The sequence below is a fragment of the Octodon degus genome, unplaced genomic scaffold, assembly GCF_000260255.1.
Source record: "Octodon degus isolate 3935 unplaced genomic scaffold, OctDeg1.0 scaffold00208, whole genome shotgun sequence".
NCBI lineage: Eukaryota > Metazoa > Chordata > Mammalia > Rodentia > Octodontidae > Octodon > Octodon degus.
The window spans coordinates 1,323,512-1,343,251 of record NW_004524784.1 but is presented as its reverse complement, the minus strand read 5'-3'; the positions used below and the strand labels follow the sequence as shown (position 1 = coordinate 1,343,251).

The following is a 19,740-nucleotide window of genomic DNA, read 5'->3' as shown; positions in this document are numbered from 1 at the left end:
AGTACACTATACACAAGACTAGGAAGCCATGAATTTGGCCCCAAATGTGGGCTGATTAACTTCTGTCCTAGCACGTGAGGGGACATAATGAAGGAAAAGAGATGGAATGTTCACAATAGCATTCATTACCCATTGATGGAAAACTGCATAAATTAATCAGTGGGAAATTTAGAACCAATAGAAGCGTGTATGATTGCAAAACATGAGCAGAAGTGGAGTGCCCAATTCAGCTTCGACTTAAATTATTTCACGATCCATTCATCGTATGTGCCACATTGGCAGATGTAACCATAGTATTCTGATACAGGAAATGTGTATACTCATACTTAATGTAGGGTGAAAAGCATTCATAAATTCATCTAATTTTAAATGAATAAGTGATTTTAAATCCACAACATTTTAAAATGCAAGTTATGAATCCAAAGGTGCAAGTATACACTATGCAAGGTATATAACACCCAATGATTTTAAACTACCACAACATTGAAGAGTAAAAAGAAATGAGCAACAAATATCTTCACGACATAATCAAAATGCTTTCATAGTACAAAATGAGATGGATATTTTAAACCTTATTGTTCAACTTTGCTTTCAGAAGGCATGCAGAGTTTTCTGAAAGGTCATAAAATAACCTTCAAATTTCTCTTGAATGACAGAACGTACTTCCTAGTTCTATTCTGAACAGGAATTCAGAAACAAATATACAAAAATACAACCAATAAGTCTCTTAGTTCAATTTTTTTTTTAATTTTTTAAATTAGCAAGTTAAACAGCTAACTTACAAAAAATTCAACTGTATGTGTTCCTAAGACCTAGACTAATAGTAAGTAGAATTAAAACAACTATATAATCATTTAAGAAGATGGAAACCTTAATAAAATATGTATATATAGTCCACTTTAGCTAACTATACACATAAAGTTATGGGCCAGCCAAATAATTAATGGGTTTCCTTAGGTTTTGAATTGAAAGTTCATGGCAGTATTTCTCAAATACTAGCAACTCAGATGCATTTGGAATATGACTAATCGAACTAGTAGTCATCACGCATACTCTTTCTTTATGCATCAGGCATATTTTACAATGCAAACTCAGTTCATGTGACTGGTATGTAGACTTTTCTTAAAGTATAGGAGGAAAGAGATATCAGAGGAAAGGAAGCAGAAACATCCAAAAGAAATCAAATGAAATACTGGACTTGTGCCCAGTTCAGGGGGCCACATGAACAAATTACACCAAATGCATAAGCAGTTTCACTAGTCTGCTGGTCCTTTCAATCTTGGAGAAAATTAAGCAAATATGAAAAATGGATTCAGCATAACTATATACAAAGGGCACCTAAAAAACTGTTTCACATCTTGAAAATCATTATTAGTTATGAATGTCATATGCTATAATGATAAATTGTGCCTGCCTCATTACCCTTTTAGAGCAATAAATAATTGTGAGTTTATGTAATAGTTTCAGGACTAAAATAATGGTCAGGAGCTGCCACAATTAACACATACACACATTCACAGAAGCATAATAATAAAAAAATACAAAAAACACTACCAAGTACTACCCAGAAAACATCACCGCATAGTGAGCATTCCATTTTCTAACTGAGCTAGGGAACACATTATCCTCATCTCAATAACCTAGGCTATATTTATCGATCATCATTCTTTAAAAAGTATATCCGAATCATTTAGACATTTCCTATCACTAAGTACTCCAAGGAATATGTAGGGACTTTACTTTTAAATAGTCAGAGTCCTGTGAAGTATACCCACAAGGCAAATTCTTAACATTCTGTCAATATGCTCAAAGCTTCAGAGGACTACACACCTTATCTGCAGGATAAACCTTGAGAAATATGGATTCCAAAGAAAATGTTTTGTTCATGCATGAAAAATGACAGGTGGAGAGGAACTAAGCAGTAAGATTTCAGAAAAAGTAAAATGGAAGGCAGTTTGTATCTCTCTCTATCTCTCTTTTTCTTTTTCTTTTTTAAATTTTTGTATTTTAAGGAGGAGTTTACAGGGTGTTCAGGGTCTTACTACTAGATCAGACTCATAGTGATCCACCTGTTTACAGCCTCCCAAGAGCTGGGATTACAGGCACACGCCACCATGCCTAGTCTCAATTGCTGTCTCAGTGCGCCCTGGTGGCAGACCCTGCACAGAAGGTCTGGGGATCATACCCCTAGCCCCTGGGCCTGCTTCAAGGTGCTTTAATCCACTGAGTTAACTGACCGGCCCCATGTATCTCTTTGTGATGCTCTCTAGACAAAAAATCACAAACCGCCCTCCACGATCACTGAAGTACGAACAGCGATCCCCGCCTACTTTTGCTTGCTTAGGGGGTAAAGCAAAACTGCTCATACTTAGATCCGTTTGGATGGCTTCTGTAGGAATGATTCACATCTGGATCTCATGTAGGTCACAGAGAGCAACCACTCCTTCAGATCTCCAGTCTTTCACAGGCCATGGTAGTTCCACCAGGACCCCAACAAAACCTTCAGTTCTGCTTAACTATACAAATCTAACTAGCATTCCATACATTCCCAGCTTTTTAATGAGATGGAAAACAAACACACACACACACACACACACACACACACACACACACACACACAGAACTCTGCAATGAATCTCTTCATTCTAAACACCAAGTAAAAACTTTTATGCTTTTTTTTTTCTCAACTACTATTCTGTTCATTTGGCCAGTCCGTAAATAACATGACAAAGAGGAGGAGAACTGCCTTAAGAAAGGCATCTCTGCATAGTTTGACATTTGATAGTAACTTCCTTGCTTGAACAGAATCCCTGTGTGAGAGTGAAATGAAGCTTCCTGGGTAACTCTTGGGGAAGGAAGACCTCGCAGAATGGAGAATGGAGAGCTCTACAGAAAACACAAACTTTGTAGAAAAACTACTGAGGATGAAGGCAAAAGCATGGAATTTGTCAGATTAAGAGAAATCTAAAAAACAATTTATTAACACAACCAGTCTATGTAACTATATTTTCCACCTCTAAAACATACATAGGATAAAGATTTTATGGGAGAAAATGTAATGCTTTAGTCTATTTTCTGTTGCTATAATAGAATACCTACTTTAAGCTAACTTATAGAACAAAGAAGTCTAAGTAGCTCATGGTTTTTATGGGTGATGATTGAGGAGCAGAAAGCCAGCATCTGCCTGGCTTCTGATGAGGACCGGGATGCATCCCACCACACAGAAAAGCAGAAGAGTAAACGGGAGGAACAAAACCTATGGAGTGGCCCCACTTTATTAGTTCCTGCTGTCATAACTGATCCAGCCATAGGACAGCTACAAAACTACGGCAATTTCTCAACACTGTTACATGAAGGAACAAACATCAAAGAAGTGCTGGAAATTAAGTGGGGTATCTCACACACGCTGGGGAAACACTCAACCACTGAGGTCATCAACCAGACCTATAAATACTAAGTGTGTAAAATGTCATTCAGGATAACTGAATGGCCTGAGAAGTCAGCACAGTTTTGTTCACAAGCAATTTCACAAAAAGTCACAATTAATTAATAGTTGTAATCTCCACTGAGAAATAGAATAGTACCACATAAATACAGATGCATGGATGTAGATATATGTACATATAACGTGTGTATGTTGTAATTCAAAATATTAAATTAAGGACATAATGAACAGTCATGCATGCAGCAGCTAGTAAGGAGAACACAAGCAACCACTAGTAATGATAGAATGAACTTTTGAAAATTTTACCTACTAATAGTAGTTTTCAAGTAAGACACCAAACCATAAGCAGTAGGTCAGTTTCATAGACATCTGGATCCTATCCTCTAGGTTTAATTATATTAAATTATATTTCATGAAGTTAATTTCTGTACTCTTATTTATGTTATTGATGAAAACATTTGTAGAAAAAAGACTATCTAAAAAGGGACAGGAATGCCTGCCAAGGTAGCATTTAAATCAATAATTCAGTTTGAACTATTATGATGTTCAGTTTTATTCAGCTCAACAACTTTTTATTGCATGCCCACATGGTAGGATAATGTAGGAAATTCCAAAATGATACATCATGGTCCCTGACTTTAGGATTTGTAGGTCTCCTTTAACAAATTTGACAAGTAACATGCAAAAATGGAAGAAAATTAAAAGAGCTGGACAAATCCATTCAAGAAAGCATTGAGACAGTACTTCCTCCCATGTGGGGTGTCACTGGAGATCAACCTGTAAAGAAAGTGGAAGATGAGTGGATGGAGGAGAATTAGAGAAGGAAGAGGAAGAGAAATATCAGGAAGATAGGACACATGGTACCCACTAAAGGAACACTGGTGACAAAGCGAGAGAATGTTAGGGCTGGGGTGGGCAGTGTCTGAGGACGCAGGGTCATTGTGCAGAGGTCCATGAGTAAAGGGACTGTTTTCATGAAGTAGGGAAGCAGCTGAAGACTTTAGATCTTATGATAATGTCTGTAGACCAATGCATCCATCTTTAAGAACATACTATTTCTGCGATAGAAAAAAATGGAGTCAAAAGTAATTTTAAAACATGTATTTTCTACATTCCCTCATGGGAATATTTGCTTCTTATATAGAGAAAGAAAACTAATTGTTAATATCTAACTTCACCCAGATTTATTCTCAAGCACATTCTCCTTAATGAGAAATGACAAGATCTATTACTGAAGATCAAATATAACAAAATGGGCACATTTTTCTGATTATAATAATTCCCAACCTCCACACAGTCATCCATGAACACAAAAACCTTATCTTTGTTCTAAGCCTTCTAGATCACAGTTGCAATCTGGTCTAAACTTTCCTAAACTTGGGCCACAACTTGTATTTTTTCTCTCAAGTGAAATGATCTTATGTTTGATACTCTAAGTTTATGTATGTAGGCATAGGTCATCGAGGGACACAAATAATTAATCTGTCATTTTCCAATAATCTGACCCATGCTTGTTTGGTAAGATTATCCACTTGAATTAATCCACTGGGACAATGCAGTATTTTGTGCAAAGTACACACACACACACACACACACACACACACACACACAGGAACTTTCCACTAGTGACAGAATCTCAACAAGACCACTTCCATAATGAATGCTATAATTAGTAATATTTCAAACTAAACTATTTAACCCAGAAAAAGCAGAAAATAACGAAAAACAAAATCCAACCGGGGAAAATAACAGCTAAAGTAAGTTTAAAGAAAATGCTGAATGTAAACTACTTGACCCTACAACAGAAATACTAGAAAGATAAGAAAGATGAAGAAATTAACAGTTTCCCTGCCCTCTGCTGGCCATAAAACCAACTGCAGCATTTACTAAAGTAATGCATAATAAAATGTCCCTGTTATGAAATCAGATGCTTTTTTTCCTGTGCCAAAATGTCTGTAATAAAAATCCTGATTGCCGTGTGCCAAATTTCAAGACTGTTGGGCTCTTTGTCTTGGTATTTAACTTTTGCATAGGCTATTTTACAATGAAAAATATTTTTTTCTGTTTCATCTTGGTACATTTTAGATCTTTTGCAGTCTAAGCATCAAATTCCAAGACTATTTCATAAGACTACATGTAGATAGATGTCCAAGAAAGAAACTAAGTCAGCTTGTCTCTAAGAAACTACTAAGACATTTAAAACCACTAATTTTTTGTTTACTAAATCCTGTAAATATGCAGGTCCTAAGAGCAGCATTCCACCAAAAATAGTTCATTAGTTTAAAGTATCAGTACAGTTATGTTGACAATATAACTATTTTATATTCCTCAAAGCAAAAGATTTTAAATATTGGTCAATCTTAGAGTGGGAGTGAATTGCATTGATATGAGAACTTGAAATACTAATTCATTTTATGTATATATGTTTATACCCTCCATAGGATTACTAATGAGAAAAATCCAGGGGGAAATGGGTATTTGCTTTGTCTTTTGTTTTTAGTGAAAAATGCGTTATTTCTTCCCAGTTTCAAAGTTCTAAAATACAAACCACATGGTTTGCATTTTGGCACACAACCCCCACCCAAACCTCCATGCAAAAGTGTCTTCTATAAGCACGTATCTAGTCCACAATATGCCCAGAGAAAGTACTGCTCCCCCTTTTGCAGTTTGTTGGAAAAGTAACAGTATTATTGTTTTCAACCAATGAAATGCACCAGATAAGACACACAGAGCCAAAAACCACTTATGTCTTTCAATGCAAAACAATTACAGAGAATACACAACACCATCCTGGAAATTTGCATTTTCTTTTCAGGCCTCCAAGTGTCATTACATACGCCACCCCTCCTGCAAGAACACCGACACACACATCTCTCCAGTCATAAACAGAAGCACTGAGACAATGTCTGTTCTTTCTCTGTAAAAGTTCATATTAGGGACAGACATAGTGCTTAGACTGGATGTCAGCTTGATTAAATTTTGTGCAAAGATTTCCTCTAAGACTCGCCCTTACCTGGCATTTCCAGGTGCCCTCCCTAGCGTCTCATCGGTGGCTCATGGTTGACAGTGGGATATATGTATGTACGTTTTCTGAGGAATCATTGACTACCACTTCCCCCTCAAAGTACACACACACACACACACACACACACACACACACACACACGCCCCACGCAAAATAAAACGAAACCGCTCATCCTAACCAGGAAGTTTTTGTTTCTTCTTGCTTTTCCCTCCAAGTGTCTTTTCCCCATTTCACCTCTTCATGAAGTCTAAATGGGTTTACAAATCTCTGTCACGATCTTTGTTTCTTTACTTTTCATGGCTGCAGGGCAGAAATAGGGAGCGGGCTCCCAGCTCGCGGTGGCCAGCGTCCGGGCTCCTCACCCTGGAGCGCCGCTCCCTCCATGACGCGCACCTGGCTAGGAGCGGTCGCCAGCGCGGAAGGTGTCGCTTCCTGCGGGAGGCAGAGGGACAGGGGAGGGGAGCGCAGGGGTCCGCACGTCCACTGTGGACCTTTCTCCCCAGGCCGGGGCGTATTGCAGAGTTCACCGCGAGGCTTCCTGCGGGAGGCAGAGGCCAGCACTCCTGGTGGAGCCAATGTCAGGGCAACCGGCGAGTCCAGGCCTGTCTAAGAGTCTGACAGGCTGGGAACAATGGGGCCAGGGGTTGATCTCCAGAGGCGCGCCCGCCCCCACCTTTCCCATCTTCTCCCCACCTTTGAACCCTGCCGCCGTAAGCACCCAAGCAAAGCCCGGGCCGCCAGAGGCAGCTAGTAGGCTTCTCCTGGGGAGGGACAAATGGATGCAGAGTTTGCTTCTACTAAGGGCAGATATGCGAAGCCTGGCTGTCTCTACATCCCCCGCCCCCAGTCAACCCTGTGCGCACTGCTCCGTGTGTGTGAGCCCCAAGGAAGAGGCAGCCAGGGCGCAAGCTTCAGAAAGAGGCGCCCACAGCAGTCTGCTCTTGCGCTGGAGCCCGTTCCGGGCCACTTGGAGGAGCAGTGTCACCTCCTGCTGTCCAGGTGAAGCAAGCTAACAGCCTCAAGAAAACACCCAGTTCCCCACACCTTCCTCTAGTCAACCTTCTCGTAGTCTTTTAGAAACTCAAGTTTAACTAAGAAGAGCTGCAATAACTTCGCCAAGGGCAGACAGAAGAAGTGGGGGTGGGCTGAGAAGGGGGAGGAGAGAGAGGTCTTCAGCTACGCACAAAACCAGCAAGCCGAAGGGCATCTTACCTTTGATTCGGTTTCCAGGCTTCCCTTCGGTGAACTGAAGCCCGTCGATTAAAAAGTGGCAAAGTAACATAACTCCTGCAGCGGCCAGGTCGGCCCTCGGAAACCTCGCCATGCCTCTGCCTTTACCTCCCTCCTGCGTCCTGACAGTCCTTCCCCGGCGTCCCAGACTCACAGTGGGGCTGGGGGAGAGGAAGCCAAGCCCTGCGGAAAGGTCTTGGTGGACTCCTGAGGCCTTGAATGTCTCTGGGATTTCACGCCCGAGGACAGCAAGCAGGGAAGGCGAAGGGGAGCGCAGCGCTCTCCGGACCTCCGGATCTTTCTTTGCAACTTACCACCCTCGCAGCCCGCACCCGACACAAAACAGTTACCAGGAGGAAAAGCAGCTCGCATTCAGGGTTCACAAACTCCGGGCTGCACCAGAGCAGCAGAAGCAGCGTCGCCCGGGTACCCGCAATCGGTGACTTCCGAGTCCCCGCGCTGCGCTCCGCTGAGTTCAAAACAAATCTAATTCCACAGCTGTCGCTGGTGCCACCTCCAAATCGAAGAGGGCTGCGGGCTCCGGAGGAACTTTCCCCTGTCTTGAGAGAGCCCCGCGGGAGGTTGGATTGGCTGGAAATTGAGTGACTGCGGGCTGCTGGCAAAACCCCTCCGACAAGTTGTTTTTTTTTTTTTTTTTTTTCTTTTTTTTTTTCTTTGCTTTGCCCAGTGCTGGGCACGCGTCCTCTCCGGCCGCCGGAGCGACGGGCAACGCCGGGAAGCTGAGCCCTGGGAAGGTCCGGGCTGCTGCAGCCTGAGGTCCGAAGCCAGAGGGAGGGAAATGTGTTTGTAGAAAGACCGAGAGAGGAAGATCCAAAATAAAGAAAAGGGGGTGGGGGAGTCAGGCTGGAAGCTCTGGAGAGGGCTCCTCCTGGTGAGCAGGAGGAGGTGGCCCCAAGCCCCCGCTGAGCCCAGGAGTTTGGTGGCGGAGGAGGCGCCACCGCCGAGCTCTCTCGCGCTCCAGCTCCGCACTTCGGGGAGGGAAGGCCGCTCGCAATTTGCCAGATCTGCGGCTGCACCTCCTCCCTCCTCCCTGTGCCCTCCCCCTCGCTCCTCCGGGCTTCTCCCACCTTCCTCCCCGAAACCGGCAGCTCGCACCGACCTGTCCAATGGCTGCACTTTCCTCGGGGCTGGCAGAAGAGTCACCGTCAGATGAAGACTAGGAAGCGAAGCCAGGGGGAGCGAGAGGGCAACCCCGGCCGCGCGCGGTCCCAGAGCGCCACCTCTGAGTCGAGGGGGCGCCATCCGCGCGTCCGGCTCGCGCTCTCTGCACCCACCTGGCTCTCGGGCCATATCGGTGCCAGCCTGGGATCTTCCAGGGCTCTGGAGGGTTTAAAGACAGTGCGCCTTTCCGAGAGGGTTTGTCTGCGGCGGTTGGGGTGTGAAGGAAGCCAACCGGAGCCTGTGGGGCTGCAGACCCCAGGTCCGCGCGCTGGGCGATGGGAAGTGGCTTGCCGCGCCGTAGTCCAGCTGCTGATGCGGCTACCCCGGCTTTGTGGAGTAGCAGCCCGAGCGAAAGCGAGAGTTTAAAGGAACAGGAGGCCTATTGAGTTTCCTATGGGGGCTTTGACCGGCTTTCCCAAGCTAGGTTTTTGTTTTTGTTTTTTTTTTCCTTTTCTTTTCTTTCTTTCTTTCTTTCTTCTTTCTTTCTTTCTTTCTTTCTTTCTTTCTTTCTTTCTTTCTTTTTTTTCAACTCTGGGGTTTGCCCCAGTATTAACCCATTGGGGCCCTCTCTTTAGCTTACCTCCTATTTTGCATACAGTTAACTTAATTTTAAAGAGATACAGAAGCAGCCACGTCTAGTTATGAAAAAGTGAATGTTCTAGAGCCAGTAGGCCTGAGTAGAGTGTCCCTTCTCCAGAAGGCTTATCTCTTAGCCTTGGATTCCCCAGCGTCCAAGGGGAAGGTTCTGTAGGGAGAGATGCTCTTACAGAGTCCTAGCAATGGATGAGAGGAGTTAATACTGCGGCATTAATTGAACCTTTCCTCGCATAAAGTAAGTGGCTCTGAGTTTCTTGAGGAAAGGGGTAGACCAAAACTGAATAATACTTTGCCCTTGTTTTGGGTTCAAAAGTTCCTCTTACCCTACTTTGTTCAAGTCATTTCATGATTTGGAGAGCTTATGAATGCCAACATAAGGTATATATGGTTTGTCACAAAACTCAGTAAAATTGGATTCAGATAATCAATCAATTGTGCAAATCTGATACTAAAGGAAAGTCTCTCACCTGAAACAGAAATATAACATGCTTTCCCTAATAAGAGACTCGGTTTGCTTTTTATTTCATACCATATACACATAAACGCATGGGTGTGCCATGCCTGCATCCTTCTTAGGTCAAGACCTTTGCTCGCTCAGGAACTTACTGAGGAAACTTAGCTTCTTTGTCTGCATAATCACATATTCTGGGGAACTATGTAATGTTACAATAGCATTTGAATAGCTAGACTACTTCCCTGTTGAGTAAGTTCAAAGGCTGAACCTTCTAATCAAAAGTTGGTTGTATGATAACTGATGCTGCTTTTTACCTCTCCATCCCCAGTGAGGTCCCTACTTCCAGGATCCATGTATAAAGCTCTCTAAATCCTTCTGTAGAAATCCAGTTCTCACAATAGGCAAAATTATGGCAAACCTAGTAAGAATCATCTCAAAAAAGTACCTTTTTAACCATGTGAGTTACCCTGTTTCATAACAGAGAAATGGGGGAAATTGTTTTCTTTGAGAAGAATCAAGGCCTCACCTCTTCTTATTATCACTTTCTTTCCTTTCTCTTCATTATTGTACTGCAGATCTGCAGTTTTAATTTTCTTGTTTGTTGGCAGCAATGTTTTGCCTTCCTGAGGCTATATATCTTTATGTATGGAAAACTTGCCAAAAATTGGAAAAGAACCTAATGGTAATTCCAAAACAGTCTGAGCAGGCTTGTATTTGTTGGTTTCTCTCTGTGCTGCTTGAATGCATTGTTTTGTCTTAGCTTTATTTTACTGTGAAGAATTACATGTAATGAAAAATATATATATAACTGAAGAAACACTTACGTTGCATATAAGTGCAGAAGTCAATCATGATTGATGCTGTCATGATCAAAACTAAGAAAGTATTCACTGTGATGCCTTGCCTTACATGTCAATCAATAATTATTTATAAACATTTACTTTTCATTTACACTGTAGCAAGTAACAAAGAAAGAAAAGGTATGTAAAGAACATGTTCGACATGAAATGGAATTGGCTGCTCATATAATGACAGTTAATTAAAAGTTCATATATTTTGGCTAAATCGAGTCTGCTATGTACATTTTCACCATGCACTCACTTTCATAGTGATAAATTAAGAGGTTTTTGTGAGAAAAGTTTCATCCCCTTTCATCTGACGTGAGAGAGGTGCTCTAATGCATGGCTATGTTTGCTATACACACATAAAAGGAAAGGTTCTTTTACTCATTGGCTTAACTTGAGTAAGTGAATCAGGACTTGTCAAAGAGTTATACTTGCTCTTTGTCCAAAATAAAGGTCTAGAATTCATAAGACACTATTCTTTCAGATCAAACAGCAGAATCATTCTTAACAACACAGAACTTTAAGCAAATAATAGACCTGGGCTATTATCTCTTCAGACCTCAAATCTGTTTGCAATTTCTTATCTCCACAACCTTCAGAAAGCTTTTTCCACATCCAGGTGCAATTATATCTGTATAAAGGTACTTGCAATTAACTCTCTCATCCCACCTCCTACTGTTAACAATGTTGTGCTTCCTAGGAGCTATCCCAAATTGAAACTTGGCTAACAAAATGCTTACGAAAATAGTATGCTTGCTGGGGGGAGAAAATGAGAAACAATGTGAACTGTGCAGTGCTCTGCACTTAGTAAAGTCCTTTTGAAAAAAATCTTATTTCAGAAAATAGTTTCTGTTCCTATTAACAGTATTTATTCCAACTTTGTACAATTGCTGTCAGATGAAGGGGCATTGCTATTAGTGAGCTGCCGTAGTGCAGTCTTAATATTATGACCTTGCCTCTAGGTCTCTAGCATTTCTTCTCCCTGCTCGTTTGATAGGGCTAATTTTTTGACCTCTGCTATGCAATTCCAAGACTCATTTGTTCATCTTGGCTGACCTGCTCTCAGCACCAGCAGAGATTTTATTGTACTCTTGATAGCTCTTTTAGCTTTTTATTTTTTTATTTTATGTAGAAAAATTATGGGGTAGTATATTTTGAATCAAATGAGCATAAAAAATTCCTCCTACCTGTTCATATCAGAGTTTCTTACAATAACATTTAACATTCAATAACATTTACCTGCTTTTGGCCACATAGCAATACTACATGTACTATTTAGATGAAATTCAAAAAAATTACCTTTTAGCTATTTGTAATGAAATAGAGTACTGTACCAAAATGGATTTCATTTAATAGGCTTCTTTTTGAATGTTAATAAACTAAGACATTTTTGACCAGTAAATTGTAAAGCACAAATGCAGCAACTTGAAATAGTAGAAAGAGAAATTAATGAAGTGGAATAGTATGCTATTAAAAATGATGGAGACATTATCTTCTTACATTTCCTTTTAAATAGCAACAATGTACAGGAGAAACAAAGCCCTTTTGCCCAAAATTAGTGGACTCAAAGACAAGTTAAACTCTTCTACTTTGGGGGGAAGAGGGGAACATGGGCAAGGGCTCAGCAAGCACTTAGTGAACTCAAAAATTAAAGAAATGTGCTCAAGCATATGCGGCACAAGGAAAAGACTGAAATGTTTATCATGGATGACACAGTTGTCCACATTTTTGTGAACTGATAAAAATATCAGAGCCCGAAGTAAAAAGTAACTGAAGAGAATTGTACTTCTGAAAAGCGGAGACCCTGGTGGGAGCTGTCACTCCTGCAGTGGATCCCAAGGCTTCTGGCCGCTAAAATGCTCCATCACATAGGCACATATACTGCCCGCTCTCAGGCTTCCTGGCCTACACTGTATTTCTTCTCTCATCTTGTGTTCACCTTCTTTTCTTTTGTCCCAAATTTCCTTGTCTACTTCCATCTCTACAAATGTTTTATTGAGATACAGTTCATTTGCTAGGTTTTAATATGTGTACAAGGTGACTGAACCAAAATTACTGTCTAATTCAGAACATTTTCATCATCCCTACAAAGAGCACCATAATCACTAATAGTCATTCCCCATCGTCCCCTTTCCCTAGACCCTGAGAACACTGATCTACTTTCCTTCTCTGTGGATTTGGTGATTCTAAGTATCTCTAATCTCATATAAATGCAATCACATAATATATGGCCTTTCATATGTGAATTCTGCTTAGTGTAATATTTTCAGGGTTAGGGTGTGTTATTCAATGTAATCCAAAGTATGGGACTTTCAGTTTCTCCTTATTCTTATCAGAACTTAATAGTTTCCTTTAAAGAAATTATAGACATCCTGATTGGTATGGTTTCTTACCATAATTTTGATTTACATTTTCCCTGATAAATTTTATGTCTTTAGATAACATTACCTAATAGCAATTGTAAACACCTTCTTGTGGTTTTGATTGACCATTTCTACGTCTTTGGAGAATAGGTCTTTCCCCTTGTTAATTGGGTTGTCTTTTCATTGTTGAGCTGTAAGAGCTCAATAAATACTACAGGTGGTAGACCTTTATCCCATATGAATTCCAAAAATTTTTCTGCACTATGTGAGTTGTCTTCTCACCTTCTCAGTGCTATTCTTTGATCACATTTTTTCTATAATTTTATTGAGAAATAAACAGCTATGAAACAGTTTCAAATCAAATTGTTAGGACAGTTCCAATAATTAACACATTGCATACTCTCTTCCTAGTGGTTATTTGTTGTACAAGATGCAGACATGATATCTTATTTGCAAACACTATTAGAAAAAAAAAATCCTTCTATTCATTGAATTAAGAGAATGTAGCTATATACCTATCCTAACCATTTTGAATACACAGATACAAAATGATCATTTATCTGTATCCCATTATTTGTTTAGTTCTGTCATTTAAATATTATAGGTGCGTGAACTTAGCAAAATATTCCAAAGTAGTCTAGTAGTCCATAATAGTATTGGGTCTTCTGCTTGACTGGCAATGTCAGAAATTGTTGACCTGAGTCCCCTACAGCTCAACATAACAACATGGCTTTATTTCTTATACTTCGTTTTTATACTTTTCTGCTGGATGGTTAAGACCAAGATAAAGCAAGACCTATGTAAGAAGAATTGTAGCTTTTGGATCTGATAAGGTCAGTCAAATTCCCTCAGGATTTTTCTGGAGACCCTGTACCTCAGATTGTAGATCCTTTGTCAGTGTCAGCCATGTGGATGAGTCATGGCCATTGCTTGGCCAATTTACTCTCTTTGAAAGCCTGAGAGAATGTTTTCTCTCCATGTGACTCTCCTTAGGCACACTCTGCATCATTGATCACTTTCCTCTTTGGCCCCATATTCTCCTTAATCAGAAAATTTGGAACACAACTGAGTTACATGATGTTACAGTACAAGTTCTCAGATGTCCTGAGTCTTAATTGATCTTGGAAGGCTAGGGCCAAAATGTTGGCTTTCCTTGAGGCCCTCCTTTTTCTCAAATTTTTGGTCTGCAAACTTAGGTTGTTAACCCTCCAGAAGAGACGCTTATTGTTATTACCATCCAAGCTAGGCTGTTGAGCTTAACCTCACTATCTGTCTGAATATCAAACATCTTAGGCATAACATAGAGCAGGTATTTTTCATCAAGTATTGATATGTTGAACTTTAAGTCCCTACAGAATATGACGAAAAAATTTAAAAACTTAAAATATATTTTTAAAAATATATTTTTAAAAATATATTTTAATTTTCAAATTAAAAATATTTAATTTTAAATATGTGTGTTTAAAATTAGGAACAAAGAATTATATATGTTTACACATAAGTCCAGAAATCTAACCATATACAACATTGTAGCAGGACAGTCCCACAACACTCTTATTCCTGTCTCCTGCCTTCATTCACTACCCCCTTCCTTTTTAAACAACCATCTACCCGAAAGACAGCATGGCAGCAACTGGTGCGTCATGACAAGCAGCACATATTCAGAAGACCAGAATGACAGGCACTCCAAGCATGAACTTACTATTACAAATTGCTATCTTCAGTGCAGTTGCTTAGTTCACAGTTGTCAGTGTATATATAGTTAGTCAGGGTGAGAATCCTTCCAATTAACTGCTAGATTTGAAAACCTCCTGAAGATTCTCAGGATCATTGCCTTGCCCACTTTGTACATATAACTGTATGGTTTGCCTCTGTCATGTTTCCTAGCTCTTCTCCTTGCTCTCTCTTCATTGTCTAGTCCTCAAGTTCTTGCTTTCCTTTTAACTGTATTATACCTTTCTATTTGTATTTCTTCTTTTGAGTCCTTATACTAGGGAAACTATATGATTTTTTTTTGGTACATTCACAAACCCAATCTATACATTTTCTGTGGTTGTTTCTGCTTTATTTATCTGATAGAAGAACCCCATGAATAATCCAAGATCCAAGGATTTATATCTACCCTTTCTGATAAGAATGTTACAATTTTAGCTCTAATATTTGTGCAATTTTTGCATTTTACCTGATGAAGGGGATAAAAATTATTATTTTTGATCTGTGCACTGAGTTGTTTCAGCTCTTTAAAAAAATATTTCCCACTGTAGAAACTTGACATTATTACTAAAAAACAATTGGTCAAAGATATATAGACTTATTCCTGGACTCTCAGTTCTCATTTTTGATGTATATATCTTCCCTTATGTCAGTGCCAAACTGTCTTTGTTACTTTAAGTTTTTGTAAGAATTAAAATAAGGAAACACGTCTTTCAATTTTATGATTCTGTTTAAAGATTATATCAGTTACTCTCAGTCTCAGCTGTTCCATTTATGCAATAAAGGCATTAAAAGTGTTGAAAAGGACTCAATTCACTCTGTGGATTCTCGTGGTAATTTCTGTGATGGAAAATGAAGTCTTTCAGTCCACCAGTAGGGATTTCTTTCCAATCTTTATTTTCTTTCAAAATTGTCTTTTTTTTCTTTATTTTTTCTTTCAGTTTTAATGCAGCAACCTTGCACTATTTGTGTTATATTCTTATTTTATTCTTTCTGATGTTACTAAAAATTGAAATGCTCTTAATTTAATTTCTGGATTGTTAATGACTGGATTAATTGTCTAGGGATTGCTCACAAAATACTGTGTAGCTGAACTTTTATTATAGGTATGGGAGCCACAAGTCCAAGATTGAAATGTCTACAAGTTTGGTATCATCCAAAAGCTAACCTTTTGACTCTTGGCTGGTGGCTTTGTCTGTGTGATCTTACATAGCCTGCCCTCTCTACGCAGGTCTCCCTCATATCCCTTGGTCTACATTGCCTCTTCTTATAAGCATACCAGATTGGATGAGGATCCACCGTATGGTCTGTTTTGAACTTGATCACTTCATTAAGGCCAGATGTAGTCATATTCTGAGATACCGCTAGTTTCTCTCGTACTCTAGAGTTGAGATATATAACCTATAAATTTGGGATCGGTGGAGAGAGAATTCAGCCCATAAAAGCTAATTATAGAAATACAATTGATTTTTCTTTATCAGCCTCATATCCTAAAGGCTAACTGAACTCATTTATTTGCTTTAATAATTTTTTAATGTGTATGATAATTCTTTAGCACTTTTTACATATGAGGTCTTGTTATTTGAAAATAGTTTATCACCACTTCTAACTCAAATTGTTTTTGTTTTCCATTATTGCTTAATTACTATGTCTAGAATCTCCAGTACAATGTTGAATAGAAGCAGTAACAATGGACATTGGGGCTGTACTCTTGATCGTAGAGGAAAGTTTTAACTCCTTCACAATTAAATTTGATCTTCTAATTTTCTATATACTGTTAAAGGTGAGGTACTGAATTCTCCACCTATTATAGTCAGCCATTTGTTCCTTCAATGTTGCCAGCTTTTACTTTTTATATTATGCTCTGTTGTTGGATGAATATATATTTATAATTACTGTGTTACCTTTATCATTACAACATATCACTTTATCTCTGGTAAAAATTTTTGTTTTGCTCTTTTATTTATTAATTTGTCACAGGGTTTCGCTAAGCAGCTTGGACTCATAGATTATTATCCTCCTGTCTCAGTCTTCCCGGCAATGGGATTACAGGCATGAGCCACTACAACTGGTTCTGGTGGCTGGCACAGGGCATCTAGGCTTCCCAGGGCCAGCTCGGTATGTGGTACAGGGGATTAAATCCAGGTTCTTGTGCTTGCGAGGCAGAGGTTTAGACCACTGAACTATCTCCCCAGCCCCAATTTTTGTTTTAAAGTCTTTTTGATTAGATATTAGTATTATCTCACCCATTCTCTTGGTTGCTGCTTGGACGTTATATATCTTTCCATCTCTAGCTTTCAATTTATTTGTGGCATTGAATTGAAATCTCATCTTTTATTGTAATTATAGAGAAAAGCCCTTTAAAAATCTTTTCTGCTGATTTATGCCTCTCAATCCATTTATAGTTAATGTAATTAGTGTTTAAGTAGGATCTAGATCTACAATTGTGCTATTGTATTCTGTCATTTCATTTCTGTATTTCTGAGTTATATTGTGTTCAAGACATGTATTACTAGAGTATCATTTTAATAGTTATATGCTTAACATCATACATAAATTTTCTTAGTGATTGCCCTAGGGATTATAATTCACGTTAGTCTGTGATGATCTAATCTGAATTAGTACCAGATCAATTTCAACACTTGCACAAAAATTTTTTTCTCCTATGTAGTTGTATTAGACCCACAATGTTGTTGCGACAAAGTATGTTTGTACATTATGCATCTGTCAAAAAGATTTATACTTAGTGAATTACACTCTCATATTTTCAGTGAGATGGGAGACAAATTATATATATATATGCTGTCCATTATATATATATATGCTGTCCATTATATATATATATATATATATGCTGTCCATTTTATTTACCTATGCATTTGCCTTTGCTTGTGTTCTTTTTTAATTCATGTCGAAGAAGACTGTGATCTCGTTCTGGTCACATCAGCCTGAAGAACTCCTTTGGTTTATGTTTTTTATATTCTCATGATAAACCATCACTCTCTGCTTGGCTGGGCCCATCTAACTTTTTTCTTCACTTCTTAGTGGTAGTTTCATGCATGTGAAATTCGTGATTGACAGGCTGTCTGTTTTTTGTTTTTTTTTTTCCCTGTGCGTGCATACACCATTCCGCTTCCTTCGCTCCTTCTGTTTCTGATAAGAAATCAACTGTTAAATCTACTGGTGAGCCTTTCTACTTCATATGTCACAGCTCTAGTATGTTCTTAAAATTCTCTTATTACTTTTAAATAGTTTGATTTGACAAGGTGTGGATTTTCTTTCACTTCAGCCTAATTAGACACTGTTTCATTTTGTAAATGTTTAATTATTTTTATCTAGCTTGGGGAATTTTCAGCCATTACGTTTTCAGATGTTTTTTTTTTTTTTTCAGTGTTTGGTAGGATCACATAGTTCTTTAAAATATCTTCATTTCTTTTCAATCTTTCATCTTTTTAATACTTCAAACAAGGATAATCTCAATTGACTAGCCTTTTTTAGGTGCTCAGAGCAACTTACTCATAGTGATTATGAAGTGAAAATAATCCAAATCCATCAACAAATGAATGGGTGAATTAAACATGCCATATCCACATGATAGGATATTATTTTACAATAAAAACAAATGGAGTATTGGTAGATGCTAAAGTATGAATGAACCTTGAAAACTATATGAAAGATGAAAGAACTCAGACACACACACACACACACACACACACACACACACCCCACATCACATTTTCATGCTTTTGTTTATGAGAAAGATCCAGGAGAGACCAGTTGATCAATACAGAAAGTAGATAAGATGTTTCCTATAGCTGGGAGGACTGTTAGGGAGAAATGAAGGGGGACTGCTTATTGAGTAGGATGTTTGTTCTGGAGATGAGGAAGATATTCCAAAATTGATTGTGGTGATATTTACACAAAAAAGTTTATGTGCATTTAAATGGGTGGCTTTTCATAGATTTTTAAATTTTTTATTTTTATTATTATCTGTTTACCGTGAATGATTCCATTCTTTTATAGAGTTGGTACATGTACCTAACACATCCCAATTTTTTTATCTTCTTCCTTTTCCCTCCCTCCTTATCCTTCCATCTTTTTTCCCTTTTTCAAAAGATCTATCTCCCTTTTCATATTAGGGGAAAACTCCTATATTTTGTGATTTCCATATAAGAGAAGCCACACGATTTTTAAGCCAGTGAGTCTGACTGATTTCACTTCACGTTATGGCCTCAAGAGCCACCCACTTTTCTATAAATGCTCAGATTATCTTTACATATGGCAGAGTAGTACACTATGGTATATGAATACCACATTTTCTTTATCCGTGCATCTGCTGATGAACGTAGGCTACCTCCAAGATTTAGCCACTGTGAATTACGCCACTGTCAACCTGTGAATGCATGGGTCACCATGGCTGGGACTCTTGTGGGAAGACACCTAGCATGGGAGGAGTTTGGTGAAATGGAATTCCCAGTATCAGTTTTCTGAGGAATATCAATATTGATTTCTAGAGTGGTTGTACTAATTTACACTCCCGCCAACAGTGTAGAAAAGTTCCTTTTCCAACTGTCATCTCACCAGCATTTGTTACTATTTTATTTTTTGATGATAGCCATTCTTTCTGGGGTAAGATGGAATTTCAGCATTTTAATAATTATCTCTCTAATTGCCAGCAATGCTGAATATTTTTTCCTGTCTTTGTTGAGTGTGTGTACTTCTTGCTCTGAGAGGTGCCTGTTTATTTCATTTGCCCAAGTATTGGTTGGACATTTTATTTCAAGGTCTAATAATTTAAATTTCTTTATATATATTCCAGATTTTAGTCCTTGGTCCAAGGAATAGGTGGAAAAAATGATCTCCCATTCTGTAGGTTGTCTCTTCAC

The 19,740-nt window shown here is 39.0% G+C and overlaps 1 protein-coding gene across 1 annotated transcript in view; it reads right to left on the bottom strand.

Annotated features, from left to right (window-relative positions):
- Window positions 1-8,697, bottom strand: part of Plxdc2 (plexin domain containing 2) — a 436,032-nt gene extending 427,335 nt beyond the window's left edge. The window contains exon 1 of the mRNA XM_004644757.2: window positions 7,683-8,697. Within this exon, the coding sequence (XP_004644814.1) occupies window positions 7,683-7,794 (112 nt within the window). The 5' untranslated portion in view covers window positions 7,795-8,697. The remainder of the gene's footprint in view (window positions 1-7,682) is intronic.
- Window positions 8,698-19,740: the final 11,043 nt, after the last annotated feature.